Here is a 13,279-nt window from a genome sequence, read left to right as displayed (position 1 = left end):
CAGCAAGAAAAGAATTGCAACCAGAGGCGTCTCCTGAATGCATGCGGTGCATGCTGCACATGCGTCAATTGTGGGAAAAAGGACAGCTTGCTCTGCAACGACATTAATGAGCATTTCTACATTCTAATTTCTTCATATAGGAGCAGTATTTATTTTACATGAGAGCACTCAACTAAGCTTATATTACATTTCTTGGATCTGAAGTGAAAGAAAGTAATAATTATTTTCCTAACAATTGATGCATGCGTCACTTCAGATCCAAGAAATGTAATATAATCTTAGTTGAGCACTCTTGTGTAAAATAAATACTTCTCCTATATGAAGAAATTAGAATGTAGAACTGCTCATTAATGTCGTCACAGAGCAAGCTGTCCTTTTTCCCACAATTGACGCATGCGCAGCATGCACCGCATGCATTCAGGAGACTCCTCTGATTGCAACACACCCCATTCTTGTTACAATGGTGGCTGCATATATTTAAAGCTGAGAGGAACCTTGTACTGGGGAAGGAGGGTGGGGGTGAGAATCCAATTCCATGCTGTTCATTTTATTATCCACATTTTATTATTAGCAAAGGGTGCAAACAGTTTCATCTGTGATTTTCTCACTCATGAGTGGATTAAAGAGAAGAGCGGTAATCAAAATTTAATTCTTGCAATAATGCATATTCTACAGCCATGCCATACAGGCCAGTAACATTCTCCTATTTCCATACTTACTTTAAGAACGTGATACCAAACTGAAGTTCCACCAAAATCAATATGAAAATCTGTGTAACAATCTTTGACTCCCAATAAACAATACTTCTGAACACAGGGTCGGCATGCTGATTCTTCTTCATCACATTCACAATCCTTTGGCCACATGCAATTAGCCCAATCTAATTTTCTTGCTATACTCGGTGCTTCTACGAACTTTGAGAGTCTAAAAATAAAAAAAATATATAATACATCATTATATATAATATAGTATCTCATTTTTATCAATCTTATAAATGCTGGATTCCTAACTTATACTTATCAGTCAGTTTTATTCACATAAATAGCAAACAGTCTGTGTATTGATGAAATAATAAGAAGAAACAAATGAGTACAAACACAATTTTAAAATACAACATTTAGATATGTCAAATTTAAATTACACATAGAAAATTAGACAATGTCTAACCACTTCTGAAAAGGAATCTGACAATACATTAAATTTGGTCCTCAAATTCACTTTTATGGGTCAAAAATAAGAAAAATTGGATTTTCTTCAAATAAAAGGTATAAAAGACATTGTTATTTTTCAAAATATGTTTCATAATTACAAAGTTTCAAAACCTATAAACAAGGTATGAGGATGCAAAATGAGGCTAATTATTATAGAAACAGCGGAAACTTGATTGAAGTCCCTGGATTTTACATTTTCTCACATTATAAAGTTAAAAAACATAATTGAGTTTTCTGTAAAAAAAAAAAAAAAAAGACCTAATGTGAATGAAAGGTCCACCTAACATTATACACAGAAGATTGAAAGCTGTTAAAATAATTTGAAGTTACTTAAGGCTTGGCTGAACCTTTGGAAATGCCAGAGATAGTTGCAATAGCTTGGTAGCTTGGTAGCTAAATAAGCCTATCAAACTTTTATTATCTTACAGGTTATTTAAAGATACATCACATCGGTAACCTTACAGATACAGGGTTATTCAAAAATCCCGTAACACCACCTATAAAATGTGGAGTTAGGCTGGGTGCCATAGGTGCAGATTCCTTCAGACATTTGGGGGGGCCCAAAGCTAAGCAAAGCGTAAAGACAGATTTCTTTCCATTTACGGGAGGGGGGGTTAATAAAGTATCCTAAGTATAGACGTATACACACTTGAGTTAATGTTTGAATCTTTCTACGATTTATTACAATTACTGACTCTGACAACGATAATATACCTATAAAGATACAGGATGTTTCAATAAAAAGATAACTCAAAGTATCCAAAATGCACCTTGCTCAGTTACCATTTTATTGAAACACCTTGTATATCTAACTTTATGAGCTGGACAAAGAAATATCTACATTATGGTTACATAATTATGTAACATAATATGTTATCTGCAACTTTTGATTGAGAATTATATTATCATATACTGTTTACATACTGTACTTTTCCATACAATCCTTTATGGAAGTTTAATATCTTCGCACATGCTCACACATATAAAAAAAAGGTAAAGTGCTACCCTGTGCATAGCACCACGCCATGAAGGCATACAGGGGGTGTGGGGGTAACGCCCCACACTTTCTTGATCCGGTCATGAGTGGGGGTGATGTGATCAACATCATGCCCCTGACCGCCTTTACCCCCCAGGGTTTCCCCCAGGTACCCATGTTATTCGACGCTGGGTGGGCGCCGGGGCCGCTTCCAACGTTAGAAAAGTTCCCGGATTTGAACCGGCCGGGGATCGAACCCGGGACCTTGAGCATGGTAGTCAGACGCGTTACCGACTGAGCCACCGCGGCCGCTCCACACATATACACACAAACATATTTTTTACCATTGGTTACGCATTGTGTACATGCAGTATAAAGTAACACACACATGTTTACAGGCATAATGTATGAGTAAAAAAATTACTGATCCTGAGTAAACAAAACAGTAGCATTTTGCAAAACAAAATATTTTCAACTTGTCCTCTACTTTAAGAAAGGAAACAACATTCAATGAAATATTTCATGGTCCCTTTAGTATTAATGTTATCCAGTTTCTCCTTATGTATGTGACACAATGCCACAAAGTTAAGACACTTTGGCTCATTGTACTTTGTAAATTGTTCATAGCATTGTCTCAAGAACTAACTACTTTCAGCCTCGCTTAAAAAAATATAGTGTAAAAGCAAGCACACTAGTCTTTGTGCTTTTCTAAAATAGTAGCAGTGGGGATTTGCTAATAGGCTATCCTAGGCTATAGCCTGGGGGATGCAAGTCCAGGGGACCACACAAAAATGAAACGCTGAAGAGACAGAAATGAAAAAGACCATCGATGGTTGAAATTCCTTAAATGTGTAATAATAACAAAATAAATCAACATGTCAAGTCCTTTTACTTGCTTTTCCATGAATAAAGGTAGAAGGAAGGGTTTCTAGCATTTAAATAACTTCTTTTTTCAGTACTACATTTTAACCCATACAAATCTAAACTCAAGTCAAATTTTTACTCAGATGTGTCTATATATTAAAGTTTAAAAGTGTTATTTATACAGAGTATGCAATTAATGGAAGTAATGATAACAGGGTGGCCACTCTAGGACCATGATAAAATTCAAGTATAATTCCCAGTTTTCAAGGCAAACTTTCCAAAAATTCAAGAGCACAAGTAGATGTTTTCTCTATTTCAACCTTACGTATTACCGTCTCTCACCACACACACACAAATTTATTAACAATATAAAGGTCTGTGCGATTCCAGTGTATCCAAAAATTCTAATTCAATTCAATTGAAAGGTGTATATATATATATTTAATTTAAGGTGCCAAGTTTACATATACCTTTTCACATTCTCAGTCTAGAAATACATCTACAAACACAAGTCACAAATGATATGGGATATAGTAATCTACGAAAAATTGTTATTTGTATAAGAATTTCAAATTTACCTAATTAACTTAAAGAAATCAACTTCAAGATATTTTATCTTGTAATAATCTTCCGTCTGTCAGATACACTTGTAGATTGTTCTGCAAAGGACACTAACAAAGAAAATGGGTTGAGAGAAATCTCTTTTATTTTCCAAGAAGCTTTTTCTTTTCCTTCCCCGATACAAATAAAAGCTAAACTGGGAAAAACTTGCCTCAGGGCATTCATAAATATGTATAAATTCAATGGAATTGGAATTTTAAAAAAGATGCAATTTTTCATGTTTACGGAGAAAAATTCAGCAGAATTCACACATAATTCCCGGAGCCAATAACTCACACATAATTCCCAGAATTTTAAGAATTCCCAGTGAGTAGCCACCCTGGATAATAATGATGATGATAATGTTGGCAGGGTCCAAAACAAAGGATAGCTTAGGGGCCTAAATTTTATAAATCACCTCGTGAATAATTGCTCTAACTGTGCACCATGAGTACTGATGGGAGCATGGAATATTTATAGCATATCGTTTATAGATTTCCTCTGAACTAAAGGAAAATAATATCATAATAAATTAAAAACATGAATCTTTTATTCGATTATTCGATTATCATTCAATTAAATAATTAATGTTGCACCAAATTGTTATCTTATTGGTATTTCCACAAAATACATTTAGTTCTCCGAGATAGGGACAAGATTAGGCCACTTTAATGCCATTTGCAAGCATGTCACCATGCTCCTGGTCACTGGGACAAAGACAGCCTCCTTTTTATTGTAGGTCTATATTCCCATCACAGGCACGTACAGTATATAGAATTATATTTCGGGATGGATCCAAGCCAAGTGTTTTACATTTGATAATATTGACAATAATAAAGTCAATAATTAATAGGTTGGGATCTAATAAGCCAATTAAGTTTTATGTAAGAGTTTGTAAACCAAGTTACTACTTACATTTTTCGATTTCTTCTTGAAATAGTCAATGTTCCAGTTTTTCTTTTCTCCGTTTTCCTTTCTCAACAACATCCATCCATCACATTTCACTGCCATGTACTGAACAAAGATGATCAATTCGTTTTCTCATTCATTTCTATTGTCTCTTTCGAATGCAAGTGATAGCCAAAACATTCCAAATTTTGAAGGTAGTTTAAAATCTACCTATTTTTCGATGAACTGACCCACTCAAGAACACGAGGACTACAGTATCCCCATATATCTTTCTCTTCTTGTATCTAATCATAATATATAGATCCACCAAGTTTTCTGAAACCTCGGAAAATAAGCAAACTACATGCTTCACCATAACTTTAACTAGTGACACTAGCGCCACTGCCCCTATGCCAGGGTTTCAGATGCATTGGTGGATACCATGCATTTTCTTTAATTAACTGTGTATTTGGAAAAATGAAATACTGAGATAGCGTAAAACTCCCATTTCAGAGCAGAATCCTGCATAATTTCCCACAGAGCCCTCAACTAATTAATTTATGAAATTTCCATCATGTAAATAATATTTTGTTACAAAATCAAATCATGTTGAAAGTTATACATTGGGCCCATTACAGGGGAGGGCAGCCCCCAGTTTCAGCACCCATGCTGGGTGCAAATGGTAATGATAGAAACAGGTTAGGCCTAGGGGAAAACATATTGGTGTGTTGCAAAATGTTATTTGTTATTGTGTAAAACAAGTATCTTGTAACTTCCAGTACAAAAATGTGTGCTCCATTTCTTGGAGATGAATTATGCCCTAACAGTGTAGCAGTAGTTACTATAATTCAGACATTCGGTAGATACGTAGCTTCGCCATTAGGCTGATAAAGCAATACTGGTAACAGTCAATGGCTCAACATGTGAACAACCTTCTTCATTTCCAATACATGGGTTCTGACTAGCAAGAAATTGTTGTTACAAGAATGCATTTTCTGGAATTACAATTATTTTTGTCATCATATTTTCTTTACAATTTTTAAAATAATAATTTGTTTAGAACACTTGTGTTTACATGCCAAATTCTTCATTATAAGAGGTGATAAGGTAAAAAAAAAAAAGGTATGCAGAGTTTTTAAATTTCCTGTAGTAAACAGCAGTTTTCTTCAGTTATTATTAGAGGCATGCATATTTTGTTTTTGACGAAAACACGAAATGTGAAATAACACATTGTAATGTTAATTTTTCATGTTTCTGAAAGGTGTAAGGTGCATTTTCCCTTTCTGTTTTGTCATGAAATAATGTGAAATAGACTGCAAAATGCGAAATAGACTCAAACACGAAATTTAGAATTTATTTACCGATACGACACTTTCTGAAGTCAGAATTATCCTGAGAGTTATGCAATTCACGGAAAATTGATTAATTCAGCTGTAAATATTTGAGAAGAAAAAATGGACCCCTTTATACAGGAATAAATTTAATATTCTGGTAACAACATAAATGTTCTATTTCTATTAGAAGGAATATGTTTATTTTGTGTAGTAAGTGCAGTTTTTAAATCAAATTTGAGATTATATTTACATTTATCACCGCTATAACAGGGAAATTTTATTTTATTTACAGCTTTTGAACTCAAAATTGACTTGGTTTTTGTACCGAAATGTTGCTTTTTTATTTACCAAAAATATATATATATAGGGGTCAAGGAGGGTAGAAGGAAACACTCACCGGACAGTGGAAAGGTTCGGAATTTTCGCTAGTTTCATAGCATCATCGGTGTGCCCAACTTCCGGTTCCGTCTATTTCTCCTCACACCGATGATGCTATGAAATTAGCGAAAATTTTGAATTTTCCTACTGTCCGGTGAGTGTTTCCTTCTACCTTATTTGATTTTTTTATATATATATATATATATTGCAAATGTATGTATTTATCCTTCATTTTTCCATCACTTTGTTTAACCACAAAGGTGAGAATGCATGGTTAGTATGTATCTTCTCTAATGTCACATTTCTTCCCACTTTTGGCTAATTGCTACAATGAAGATGAATGACTACAAGCAGTATTTGAAGTTGAGGTGCAGCAGAAACTCCCCCCCCCCCCCCCACTATCTACACCACCAACCAGCACAATCTAAGTATCGTCCATGCTGCCCACAAGACAAGATGAAACTTTGGTCTGTCCTGTCTCATTTCGAAAACATTCACTTGTCCTATCTCCTTTTATGAGATGAGATGGAAAATGTCTCGTCTCATGAGCAACACTAATGTTAACAATAGAAGTATCCCCCTAACTGTCCCCAAAGTCTCAAGCAAACACCCCCTCCAAACAATTTCCACTTCAATGAAAGGACATTCACAAAGGAAAAGTTATGCCCAGGTCAAGAATCAAATCTGGAACATGCGACTTCCTCAGATAAATCATACATTTTGTGTATAATAATGACAACGCCAGTTCATTCATAGTAATTCTGAATCGGCAGTTTGGTTTGCATATACAGTAGAGTTTCGTTTATCCAACATTCGCTTATCTGACATTCCGTATTATCTGACCCACCACCGGAAAAAAAAAAATCATCGATCGGCAACAAGAACTGCAAGTTGCGAGTGTGAGCAAAGTCTATTTTTAGTTTCTCCCAACTCTACCGTGTGGTGCGCCCACCTATAGATCTACCAACTTATTTGAAACCCTGGCCAGAAACAAGTGGTGCTAGTGTCGAATGTTTAGGAGGGGAGCTCGGGAACTCTGGGGCAAGGGAAGGGATGGCAGAAACACGTGTTTTCCCCCTGTGTTGCCAAATCTAGAAGTGGGCGTGTGCCGTGAAAGGTTTGCAAGTAAACAAATATGCAGGCCGAATATTAAGTTTCGTTTCTAGATGTGGTAATTCAAATAACATAGCATAAGAGAGAGGAGGGAGGGGGACACTAAAGTTAAAAACGCCAGCTGTCTCGCAGAAGGATATCAACAATTTAAACACATAACATTAATATTCTAAATTATGTAAACTACAAAAAAAAATATGTAAAAAAAAAAGCAACTTACTTTTGGGTTCTTGCCTCCGGTTGGCCTGGAGGCAGATTACAAGGTGTCTATGCCGGAGAGGTCCGAATTCGAACTTTCGCTGTCACTGTCGCTATTTACATCGCTACTTTCGGAACCCGATTCCAGGTTTATAATCAAAGTTTGAACTTCATCTTCGAGAATTCCATCATTCTTCTGGTATTCTTTTTCCAAACGGATGGCATGTTGGCACATACATTCCCATTCCTGCACTGTGACACTGTCAATTGCACTTTCGGTAAGAGCCCTTATTTCTCTCAAATTTGAAGTTACGTTTCGTGAGGCAACTCTTCGCTTTATGGTGCTCCATATGTACTCGATCGGGTTCAAATCGCAGTGATATGGTGGAAGTCGAAGGACGTGGTGGCCGTGGGTTTTCAAAATTGTGTCAGCTCGATATACCGGATCGGGAAGATTATTTTTTACTTTCAGCAACAATTCTGGCTTTGTTTGTTCGATATCGAAAGTGATGTTATTTTTTAATAGCCATTCTTGAATCTCTAGTTTCTTACTTTTTGTGTTCGGGGCTTTATTGGTTTGAATTGAGTGGTAGGAGGCATTATCCATAACAATGACAGATCTAGGTGGAAGATTCGGAATAAGTTTCTGTTCCAACCACTTCTCGAAGTTCTCGGAATTCATTTCGTTATGATAATCGCCAGAAGTTGTTTTGGCCTGAAATATATTAAGTGCGTTTGGAACAAACCCCATGGAACCCCCGGCGTGACTTATGATAAGTCTCTGCCCCGGACTGTCGTTTGTGAAGACACCTGACACATCTTCACTCTGCCAACATTTTTTTACTTTGTAATTAGGATGAATCCAAGTTTCATCAATGTAAACAACAGGCCTCCCTTCGTTGCGGAATCTGTTGATTGCACGAAGATATCTTGCTCTCCAAACCACAATGTTGCTTCTTTCAACCAGAGCTAAGCGAGAGTTTCTACATTTTTTAAATTTAAAGCCTATCTGTTTCATAATTTTCCGTAATGTTTCTCGCCCCCCCCTGATAATTAATTTCTTCCTTAGCAATAGCTAAAAGTTTCAATATTGTAGGAACTTCTCTTTTCACTACGTACATTTCATGGATTTTCCTTCGCAGTATACACTTATCCATGTCGTCAATGACAATCTTATTTTGTCGAGCACGTCTCCGTTTACCAGGAGTTGACAATTTCTGGTCAGGGGTTTGTAAATCTTTTTTCTCTCTTTTCAGTTTTTTAAGAAATGACTCCGACCGTCCCGTTAGATACACTGCTCTCTTTAGGGGTTGATCGCGAGGATAATTCCACCCGTCTCTTTTCTCTTCTTCACACTTCTCGATGATTCGTAGTAGCAAATTTCGCTCACTGCTGTGCACAACTTTCGACATTTTACACTTACTCAAAAACACGTCTACGCACATCAACAACACTCCTCGAATTCTTGAAGAGAGTAAAATTAGCAACACTGTGTCAGCGGAAGTGGGAAGGTCCTTGCCCGACCAGCGCCAGAGCAAACACAGGGGGTGAGAGAAGGGGGTGGGGGAGGCCGGTTAGTTCGCATATTTTCCGAGGTTTCAGAAAGCTTGGTGGATCTATACACTATGTGTCTGTCATTCACTACTCAGTGCAGTGCAATTTATCATTGTATGTGGACTAATTGTTATAACATTAGTTTGATGTTTAATAGTCTTTTTCTTAACACCTCCCTATTATCCGACATTCTGCCGGCCCATTTATGTCAGATAAGCGAGACTCTACTGTATAAGCAGGATAATATCCAGTTTTCGAGGGCTCGTAGTGTTGAAATGAAGAGTCAAACAAACAAACAGAAAAATCATTAAGACATGTTTTTTGTTTTTATAATCTCTATGCACTGTGAACGTTTGTACGATAAGCCTTTTCATATGTTAAAATATATTAATAACTTACGTCTTGCGAGTATCTATGTTGCTTCTACGACGTTTCGGGCCTGTTTCGTAGAAGCAACATAGATACTCGCAAAACTTAAGTTATTAATATATTTTTATTATAATTGTGAGTACTTCGCACAACTTTCATCGTGAATTTTTCATATGCTGTTAATTCTATATTTTTCAAGACTTGAGATGAGAATGAGAATTGTCCTCTGAAACCGAGATGGATGTTTATAAATCGAGACGAGACTGTCAATGAGACATTTACAAATAAACATGAGACAACAGACATTTACAACTCTCAACGAGAACGAAACAAAGACTGCCATGTCTCATCTTGATAGGATCCCTCTAGTCGTGAGGTTGTGAACCAACCAATTAATGTATTTGGGAAAAGAGATGAGCCATCTTTATTCGCAGTATAAAATCCAAAATATATTGTACCATTTCAGTATGTGATATAATGTTATACACATTATTTCCTTGTAATAATTACACATAAACTTAGCTTTGAAATGTACTGTGCAACTGATGTAATCTTCTCAGTGTATTTTCTCTTATCTGCACAAAAATGTTTTATCATAATTTGCACAACAGATATGAAACACAAACTGAAATTGCTTTATGGAGGAGAAAAAAAAAGTAAAATAGGCTTTATAAATGAAGTGAAGAATGTGAAAATCTTATTTTCCACTACATAGGTTATAGTAAATTTCAGTAAATATAAGTTTAAAATATATTTTTGAAACTTTTATAAGTAACCAATTTTACAAGCAATAGTTTTCTCAGGACTTGATGAGAACATGCACGCAGCAGAACCCTTTCATTTATCTTTCATGTGAGCAGCAGGGATATTTAATATATAATGATGATCACAAATCATAGCTTTCCCTTCCACTATCGCTCCTTCTTCCATTATTTAAATCTTACAAATTTGTAAAACTGCTGCACACGTTGGCTCACCGTGGCTACCCCCAGTAAACTGAATGCTTGAAGAGCAGACGACAAACGAGCTGTAAGTAGTGACGTATTAACATGGCAGGGCATGTTTTGAGCACAACGCTACCCTCACAAATTTGGAAGTCTCATATTTGTCTTAAACTGAATGCAAAGAAACGCGAGAACTTGCAGGGGTCATTCTTCCAGGGTGTAAAATTGCTGCAAAAAAAAAATAAATTAAGTGGAAATGTCCATTGTACCCAGCCTAACTCCTTTACATATTATACGTAGATCGTGTTAAGGGACATTTGAATCACCCTGTATACTGATAGGCATATATCAGCCAGTACTGAGAGGATATCAATTAATCTGACCGATCCATAACAAAAAGAACAAAAAAAAGTGTTAATTTATTAAACACAGTGAAGCATGATGTATATTACAACTCAAAGCAAAACTCTTGAGTTGCAAAAGTGAAAGACTGGTATTGGTGTCAACTAAAAAAGGAAAAAAGAAGAAAACTTCGAGATCCAGGTATGTGGCTTATTAAAGGGTATACAGTACTGCAGTAAACATGGTATATAACACAAGAATCAAATTTACAGCATAACATTTTTCTCTGCCTAACATTTGTTTTGTTAGCCATGCAAAAACACTAGTTCCGAGTTTCACTGTATTCTATCCTTACTACTTCCTGATCAAAAGGATCCTAATATTTCCTGCAACACTTAAAGGTACAAACAGTAGTTTGTGAAACTCACTTGTTATGGTGTTTTAACTCCTATTTTAGTGCTCCCCTACCAATATTCTGGTTTTGGATATTAGATTATCCATATTTAACTTCTTAACAAGCTTTGAAGTGTCTTATCCTAGGTATAACATAACATATAAAACATAAATAAGCACTTACTCAGTGGTAGAAAATTCTAAACTGATAAGATTGAAAGTTTTGGTCCGTGTGGAATTAGTGTAATACTCAATGAAATCACTTAGTTTCATTTTTAAGTCACATTGACGAGTAACATCGATAACATCTATTGGACGATCTGAACCTAAAAAGAAGGAATGGATAATAAACAATTATTATGTAATTATTTTCTTTATTATATTAATGCTGTATTCACATTAAAAATATAATTTTCCATTCACACTTCTTCCTTCTTCATTTTTTACATTGTGTCTAATGTAATGTCTCTTCTGTTTAGTTTTACAAATAAACCACCTCTAAATTTACATCACAATAAAATATAACAAAAACTACAAAATAACAGCAATTCTAAAGATTGTACAGAGATATGTACATAAAGGCTAATAAGGACTGGCTCTAAAGTGTAATGTGGGATCCGAACTACTATGTGCCTACACCAGGTATCGAACCCATGGCCTCTTGATTAAAAGGTAACAAAGTTATCACTATGCCACTGGGGAGGCTGCTATGTTAGCAATAAAAAAACACAGTATGTTTACTTGTGGTGTACATTCAATAATGATTAACTCAATTAATCCAATGAAAGTGTACACTGAAGTCAGTCTACTGCTGCCAAATAAGAACAGAAACTAACTACTACTGATAGTTCTAACCTCACAAGCTTTTAATCAATTTGATTTAATAAACCTTCTTTGTACTTTAACCCACAAATGCGCAAAATAATTTTTCTTCATTTATTATTTTGTTTTCCTTTACTCACTTGAAAAGCACTTACATCAGCATAAAATAATGAAAATATATCTTTTACACACACAGTTTTCTTGAAACGCCCCATTGTCAAATGAAGGTGCTGTGCAGATATGTTGTAAAATTGTCATTTAATAGAATTGGATAATAAAATTTCTTTTCAAATTAGTTTTGCAAAGCATTTTTGGCTAATACCTTGAGAAACAATAATGCTGGTCCACTTTCTTATTAAAAAAATCAATGCTAGGTTACAAAACATTGTATATACAGAATATCAGTGTTTGGTTGATAACCCGAGAGAACCTCTTCATCATTCATCACCAGGAAAGCTTCAACACTTACTTCATACAAGAGTATCATTGAACTTATTACAATAGATATATACAGTGGAACCCCGACTTTACATTTTCCTGCATTATGCATTCAATCTTGATGGTCTCAACATAGCAAAATGTTATAGAATATTTCTCAATTTTACATTTTACCGCATTTTAAGTTGTTTTTTTAGCTTGGTCCCCTAAAAAAACATTATTGAGGTTCCACTGTCATTACACACAGTAGAACCCTATCTGTGCATCTTCCTTTCTGCCTGTAATCAGATATTTAAAGTTTGCACACTGTCATGTCTTACATCTGGTAAATCTGTATTTGTATTTTTATATTCTCCAATATCATGATAAGGATGACAGAACTAGATGAAAATTATGAATGTATACTCCCAAACCGGCATCAAATGCCTAGACCAGGAATCACACCCTGTGGAAAGATTGCAAATCAACCACACAACCCACTCGACTATTGAGATGGCAAGTAGAATAACCATTCACTATTAAATGAAGTTAGGGGATATCCATTTTGTGCACTTGAGGAATATCGTTGTTTCGGGTGGGACACCATTAGAGCTCATCTGAATTCCAAAAGTTCCACCAATTATTTCTCAATGTCACTGACAAAAGACATGAAGCCAAAAATGGAAGAAAACAAATCATGCTTTGTGAGATAGGAAGAAAATTCTTCAGACATACCGTGTGTTCATTTCGATCTTCAGCCGAGAGATCGGGAGAAGGGTGGCAGGCGGCGCTGACGGAGATGCCGACATTTGCGGCCTGTAATGCCTGCATATTTTTATGGACATATGCAGACATTTACATAAATACTGCAAAACG

At 35.6% G+C, this 13,279-nt stretch overlaps 1 protein-coding gene across 1 annotated transcript in view; it reads right to left on the bottom strand.

Annotated features, from left to right (window-relative positions):
- Positions 1-13,279, bottom strand: part of LOC145983959 (histone lysine demethylase PHF8-like) — a 128,978-nt gene that overhangs the window by 86,048 nt on the left and 29,651 nt on the right. Inside the window, exons 5-6 of the mRNA XM_083117170.1 lie at positions 11,349-11,490; positions 720-924 (exon numbers count right to left, since the gene is read on the bottom strand). Of these exons, the coding sequence (XP_082973296.1) occupies positions 720-924; positions 11,349-11,490 (347 nt within the window). The remainder of the gene's footprint in view (positions 1-719; positions 925-11,348; positions 11,491-13,279) is intronic.

This window comes from Lepisma saccharinum, chromosome 2, assembly GCF_977018435.1.
Source record: "Lepisma saccharinum chromosome 2, izLepSacc3.1, whole genome shotgun sequence".
Lineage (NCBI taxonomy): Eukaryota > Metazoa > Arthropoda > Insecta > Zygentoma > Lepismatidae > Lepisma > Lepisma saccharinum.
Note: the sequence above shows the minus strand (reverse complement) of the source record. Positions and strands in the feature narration are given on the sequence as shown.